This window comes from Carassius auratus, unplaced genomic scaffold (genome assembly GCF_003368295.1).
Source record: "Carassius auratus strain Wakin unplaced genomic scaffold, ASM336829v1 scaf_tig00037940, whole genome shotgun sequence".
Classification (NCBI taxonomy): domain Eukaryota; kingdom Metazoa; phylum Chordata; class Actinopteri; order Cypriniformes; family Cyprinidae; genus Carassius; species Carassius auratus.
The window spans coordinates 25,628-33,278 of NW_020526414.1; the positions used below are offsets into that span (position 1 = coordinate 25,628).

Genomic DNA, 7,651 nt, shown 5'->3' on the forward strand with positions numbered 1-7,651 from the left:
CACACACGAATGTTGTCTTTACTCTGAAAATATGGAGAAGTATCTTAAATATTCACTCAATTCAGTTTTGAAAACCAAAGTGCAGACAAACATGCGAGTCAGAGATTCTTTATTTTCTAGTCTAGAGTTCATGATCTTCAGGGTGGTAGAGTTCACTCATCAAACGGTAGATGTATGACGGAGCGTTTCCACCGATGTTTGAGATGAACAGAGTGATGAGTTCTGGAGGAACGTAGTCAAATACCGGACAGTGAGCGTTGACCTTTGACAAGATCTCACCTGGAAGCAGAAAACTAATTTCAAGACATATGTCCATAGAACAACATAGACAAACAACAGTTTGTTTTTTTCATTAGAACAGATTTGGATCCACTGCAGTGAATGGGTGCCGTCACAATGAGAATTTTATAAGGTGTTTTTTTTAAGAAACATCGATATTTAAGATGATCTATAACGGTGCTTTTCACTTAACAAGCATTTTTTACAAGATGACATTTGATGGACTGGAGTGGTTTGGATTACTTTGTGTTTATCAGCGGTTTGGACTTTCATTCTGACGGCACCCATTCACTGCAGATCCATTGGTGAGCAGGTAATGTAATGCAAAATTCCTCCAAATCTGTTTTGATGAAGAAACAAACTCATCTACATCTTGGATGACCTCAGGGTGAGGAAATGTTCATTTTCAGGTCAACCATTTCATTAAAGGTTTTTTTATTTTATTTTCCACTCTAAACTTTTAGTTGACAATTTCAGAGTGTGCTATTTATTTGAGGGTTTTCTAACTGTACCCTTAAATTAATTGTAAAGTTACTTCATAGGGGTAAAATGTTGCTGAGTGACATTACCTTCAGTAAAGGGAAGCACTTCATGTGGTGAAACGAATTTATGAAACGTGTCCTCCTCATTAGGAAACTACAACAACAAAGATTCAAGTTAAACCTCAAAAGCAGCATTTACAAGATCTTCTCTACTGATATTAATTTTACTAAATCGTGTAATGGGGTGTCATATACCTGCGGCGAGAGCTTGAACATGGGAGCGCAGACGATGAGGGGAGTGGAATGATGTTTGGCAGCCAGAGCCAGTGTGTGTGTGCCGTTAACGGCCCGCAGACCCCCGTTAGCCAGAACCGTCTGTGTGCCGATGATCACCTGAACAACACATGCAAGAGATTCAGACAGGCATCTGAAACTTGAGTCTTTGTTTGACAAAAATGATGTTTGAAATCAAAACATTTCTAGTTGTTTGAATTTTGGATAGTTCTGGATTATTCTGTTTGGGAGTTGCACATCAGTCCTTTGTTTCACCTTGTTGACTCTTGACATTACAGCGAAAATGGCTGCATCTGGGATGACTGTTGTCTCGATGTCCTCTTTGGAAAGACTTGTGGCCATTTCATGCCCCTGATGGACAAAAAAAAAAGACAAGTTTTAATTTAGTCAAGTTACCTCGAAGGACCTCAGTTTACAACAGCACTAAATACACTTGCTGAAAAAAAAAAAAAAACATGAAGTTCAAAAAACTAAAAATAGTACTAGTAATATAATATGTAAATAAAAATTTAATTTATAAAAATGAAATCGTAAAAGTATATTAATAAGCAGCATTAATCAAATTCAAATGCTTCATTTAACTTTTACAACAGCATTAAATACACTTGCTTAAAAACAGACCAATGTGATGTTAAACTCTTAAAACATTAATATAAAAAGTCCTAATAATATTAAATTATTTAGATAATATTTTATTCAGATAATTTAATCTTTTAAATATTTATGCAAATGAAATAGTAAAATCTAGTGTTTATTAATAAGCATTAATATTAAAATGCTTCATTTAACTTTAGTATAGTATAATTATACAAGCATACTATAGTACTTATTTAATTAAATAGTAAGAACTAATTGTATTCATGATAATGATTTTTTTGAAGTATAATTTTAAATATCAATTGAATAAAATATTAAATTAATAAATCATATGCATTTTAATTTATCATTAACTTCAACATAATTAAAAAAAAATGTATTTATTATTAATAATTATAATCGTGTTAAAACGTTATGTAAAGCAATTATTAATGCATTATTATTTAATATTGTTGTTAATTCTTGGCTATGGGTTCTACTATTTTGCTAGTGATGAGAAGTGGTTTAGAGCCGCTTAAGTAAAATGCAATGGATGCAAATATTTGCTCACTTGACAGAAGGGCGCACACTCTGCAACAATGACGTGAAATTTGCGTTTCCGCGCTGCGTCTTTCAGGAAAGCTTCCACTGTTCTGGAGCGGCCGATGGTCATGATCACCTCGTTGGAGTGGATGTGTTCCAGTGCCTGCATGGAGATGTTGTCTGTGGTGCCCTCTAAAAATAACAAGCATATTTAACATAAGAATATTGAAAAAGCAAAAGCTTCTGATGATCTAGCATCCATGGATTCTTACCCAGTTCTGTCAGCAGCTCGTTGATGGCTTCAATGACGTTGGCTTTGAGATGAGGGAAGTGCTGTCTGAAGTTGTCCTCGCTGGATCCTCCAGACGTCAGCAGCTTGTGCAGAGACTCCTGTTGATCTGCTTCTTCAGTGCTGCCTCGGGACCTGAGGAGAGACACATGATACCCAGATCATTCAGGTACTTCACCTAAAAATGAAAAATCTGTCATTATTTACTCACTATCATGATCCAAAACCAGTATGCGGATATTTGTCAGTTTTTAAACCACACTGTGTAGTTGTCGCTCTAGGGGTTGAAGCATGAAACTGCACGTTATTTTGTGGAGGAACATCGTTTCAGTCATTACGCAAGTTGTGCTTCGGCTCCGATATTCTGCGCGTATTAATCTGATGGAGTGATTAAAAGTGATCGCTTTATCAGTGCAAATATCACTGAGATCCAAACTCGATCAATAATGAAAGAAGGATATCAAAAATATACATTTCCTAAACAGTTAAGTAGCTTATATGCCGCTGTTGTTTTGATTTAATGCCCTCATTACAGAAGTTTGGCTATTCAGACGTTAAAAAATACCCATTGCTACTCATATCAGATAATGATGGAAATTATAACTTGAAAATACTACTTCTAAAAAATAAAAGATGGATGTAGTAAGTGGTTTAGAGATAGTCTGGATAGTAAATCAAAATAAACATTGTTTTCTGAGCCTAGTTAACAGCAGATGTGAAGCAATACTATCTCGTTAAAAAAAACTAATATTAATAATTAGAAGAGGGAATTAAATTATAAGGGCTAATTTGGATCCAGCTTGAGTGCCTCACCTTGCATATTCTTCTCGAATGATCTTCAGCACCCTGCGCACCATGTTACCGACAGTGGTCTCAGACGGCTGTCCTGCTGTCATCCGCCTGCCCTCCTTCCGTATGATTTCCATCAGATCACCTGAGGAAAAAAATTAATAAACACACACACACACCAGAGACTTCAAGATGGTGTCAAACTGGGGTATCCCTATGGGGTCGCCAGGAAGTGCTGGGGGTCAGTGAGAAAAGTGTTTAGAAAAATAAAATATGATTAAAATAATGTATTTATTTGTGTGTGTGTGTATATCACACACACAAAGTAAATTTTGATTAAAATTGAGTACATTAATAAGTAATGAAAATAGATTAAAATAATAAAACGTTTAGATTAAAATAATAAATTAGATTAATATTAAGAAAAATGTGAACATCAAAGTGCCATTAATAAAAATTATATTAAAATATTACATTTAAATCTAAAATTATTATAAATAAAAATTTAAATAAATATTTGATTACCACTATTAAAATGACGGAATGGTTACAATAAATATATTACAGTAAATATTCAAAATAAAATGTCTAAATGAACAAATAAACTAAATATAACAGTACAGTACTACAGTAAGTAGAAAACATTTAAATTAATAGCAAAATAATCCTATCATATTTTCATATCATGACCATATTAATAACATTTATTTTTCTCCGTATAAGCTGGAACGTTTAACTTTAAATGTTAGCATGGGGTCCCTCACATAAGGATGATCATGTTTGGAAAATAAAATCTGAAAGACTGAGAAGCTCTGCTGTAAACCACAGTCACGTGAAGCACTAAACAACAGACAGAGAGTGATGCAACTGAAGTCGTGTATCCATCAAAACAAGCATGCGCATCTGGAACAGCGCTGGGGTTCTGATTTAGAACAGCGGACAGCGCTCGGGTTCTGATCCGATCTCGAGCTCTCACTCACCGGCGTTGCTCCAGCGGGCCTGCGCGGTGATTCTGCGGAGTAAAGCGGTCGTTTCTCGGGCGGTTTCCGCGGAGCCCCGGGGGGATCCTGCCCCGCTGCCGCAGCGCTTCAGCTCGGACAGAAACGACTCGATTCGTTCGGACAGCTCGGTCTCTTTATCCGCGCCGGGCATTTTTACAGATTTCTCACGTAAGCGCCGATTCTGAACGAATTTCTCGTGACAGCTTGAACACTCACGGAACCGGACAGAAACCTCCTCCGGGTCATGAGTCCTGCTCTTCTTCTGCTATTTAACGGCGATCAGGACTGTGTTGTAACAGCCCCACCAACCGTCCATCCTTCACTCACTCAAATATCTTCTGGATTGCTCATGAATAGATTATACATAACAAATTGTTGCATGTAAAAACCCACGAAGTAGCCTATTAAAATGTTCCAAGCACTGTATATTACTTATCATTTTAATATATGGTTATATAAAACATGCTGGTTTATAATTGTTATAATACTTAAGTTCATCATTGGTAATATTTTTTTATATTTTAGAAAGTAGTTGGCTCTTCTACTTACACTCACTGTCAAAAATAAAGTAAAAACAATATTTTAATGCAATTACTAATAATGAATTAATATTATTACACCTTAAAATAACTGATTTACATTTGAATATATATTAAAATGTAATTTATTTCTCTGAAACAAAGCTGAATTTGCAACATCATTATTTTAGGCCTTCAGTCACATGATCCTTCAGAAATATTTCTAATATGCTTAAAAAACATTTATTATCAATGTTGAAATCAGTTGTGCTGCTTTATATTTCTGTGGAAGCTGATAACTATTGTTTTCAAGATTATTTTTTAAGAGAAAAGGGAAAAGGAGGAAAAGAAATTATTTGACAGCGTTTACTTATTTTTAACAATGTTATATCAACTTTGATCTACTTAATGCATCTATATATATGTGTGTGTAAGTATATAAATACATTTACATATATTGCACTGTATGTTATCATTTTAATATTGTTATGTGGCTAAATAAAGCATGCTGGGCTACAATTATTATATACAATATTATTTAGAATTTAGTTAATTTAATAGTTGGTCTATTTTAATGTCTTTGTTCAAAACGTAAATATTTTCATTTAAGATGTTCAGATTCTCTCATCCAGATGAAATGTGCTGCTGTAATGAACCTCATTTGTTAGTAACTGACAAACACTCCCAATACTTTACTAACAATTTTTATTGAATGACGAGCCAATTACGGTATATTTCCCGAATCCACTTTCACCAAAATTAATCTGAATCAAAAACACTGCCGTTCAAACTGATTGAACACTGGAACAAACAAAATGAAACCACTTGCAGTTAATAATAATAAATCTGATCCAAACCCAGGACGTGTAACCACTATTCCACAAAACCATTCGAAAAGAAGAGAAAATGAAAAATGACAGTCTGGTTTGATCTGTCAGATACAGGTAGATCCTCTAACAAATCAAACCCGATTCATGCACCTTTAACCCTGTTGGATCTGATCAGTTGGATTGATCATTTATTCAGTCTGTGGAGAAACTAGCAACTAACAATCAGCAAGACTTCTATCACAGATGAACTCACACGTTCCCATAGTAAGCAAACTAAAAAAGATTGTGCTCCTCAAAATAAAACTGCTTAAAAATTAGTACATTTCTCAAAGAAAGAATGATATACGACAGCGTGAAGCTCTGATGTGAGATCTCTCTCTTCAATGGCTTTGCATTACCTAACATAAGCCTTTACAGAAATAATATAGACAGCTAAACACATCAGTCTACAATCTGTCCATGAGAAACAATCATTCTATCTTTCCAAATAATCGGCAAAACAGATTAAAGTAATTATTGACACACATTCAATGACCACAAACTTTCTCTCACAGAAGCATATCTTTTATCAGTTATAGGGGCTTGTGTTATTTCGTATAAATACAAGAAAATAATGCAAAAAAAAAAAACATTGAAAAACTGGGTGGTTTTTTTCCAAATGATACTGAACAAGCCTGTATCAAAAAATGTACACGCCACTGAAAGGACAATTTGGCCGCCAAGCATCACTCGCTTCCCAGAGAATTCCCTGATGCACGTCCACTCCGATAAACTTCAGGTCACCCCCGCAGCGACCGGATTGAATCACCGAGGCAAAGCAAAATGTCAGGGCCGGAGGATCTGGTGTGAGGAAGAAGTTCTGGGTCCCTGATTGTTCAGGCAGATTTACTCAATGAGCTTCTTGGCCTTGAAGAAGCGGCCGTAGGTAGAAGACCTGCCACGTGGCCAGGACCGATCAGACAGCACATGGAGAAGATGCTGAAGTACAGCACACGCGTGTTTGGTGGACTCTGCAAAACATGACATGATGATCGTTTTGCATGCTTGGAGCGGACATTAAACTTCAGTGGATGTTTTTAGTTGGTGCTTACCATTAGTATCTCTTCATCTCCTCCTCTCTCTTCTTCATGTAGGCCGAAGTCATTGACAATAGACTCTGAAAGATCTTCCAGCCGACGGAGTTCTACTTCCAGGGGCTTCAGTTTTTCGACCTTGGCAATCTTAACAAACGCAGAATAACTTGACTGACTAATCAAACCAACAGCTACAAATCTACCTGGAACAGTCTGTGCAGATAATCTAAATATGCAATATATGCGACCATATTAAAGTGTGCGGTTGGTACGGTTTGTTTTTAAGGAAATTACTAGTCTTATTGAGCAATTAAATTGCATTAAACTGATCAGAAGTGACAGTAAAGACATTTAGAATATTGTAAAAGATTTCTAATTCCAATAGTTTTTTTTTTTTTTACTTTTAGTCAAGGAAACCTATGAAAAAAATAGTTTAGTATTTTAATGTAATTACTATTAATAATTAATATTACTACAACTTAAAATAACTGATTTAGATTTGAATATATTTTAAAATGTAATTTATTTCTGTGATGCAAAGCTGAATTTGCATCATTACTTTACTTGTCAGTCACATGATCCTTCAGAAATCATTCTAATATGCTTTAAAAAACATTATCAATGTTGAAAACAGTTGTGAAGCTAAATATTTCTGTGGAAGCTGATACTTTTTCAAGATTCTTTGAAATAGAAAGTTCGAAGTAACAGAAATTATTTGACTGCATTTAACGATGTTAAGGTTTTTACCATCAGCTTTGGTCTGCTTAATGCATCCCTATATATATCCACACACACACAGTATATTAAGACAAAAACATTAAGCAGCACAAATATTTTTTAACAGTGGGATGATAAATGTTTCTTGAACAGCTAATCAGAATATTATTATGATTTCTGAAGGATCGTGTGACACTGAAGACTGGATTAATGATGCTGAAAATTCAGCTTCGCATCACAGAAATACATTTAAATGGTAA

General features: G+C 35.0%; 1 protein-coding gene across 1 annotated transcript; it reads right to left on the reverse strand.

Moving 5' to 3' along the window:
* Positions 1-2: 2 nt before the first annotated feature.
* On the reverse strand, positions 3-4,522 carry LOC113083365 (translation initiation factor eIF-2B subunit beta-like). The gene is made up of 8 exons (XM_026254494.1): positions 4,233-4,522; positions 3,277-3,397; positions 2,447-2,598; positions 2,203-2,366; positions 1,311-1,406; positions 1,017-1,154; positions 849-915; positions 3-279 (listed from the first exon to the last, which is right to left on the reverse strand). The coding sequence occupies exons 1-8, from the start codon at positions 4,402-4,404 to the stop codon at positions 122-124; spliced, it is 1,068 nt and encodes a 355-aa protein (XP_026110279.1). The 5' UTR covers positions 4,405-4,522; the 3' UTR covers positions 3-121.
* Positions 4,523-7,651: the final 3,129 nt, after the last annotated feature.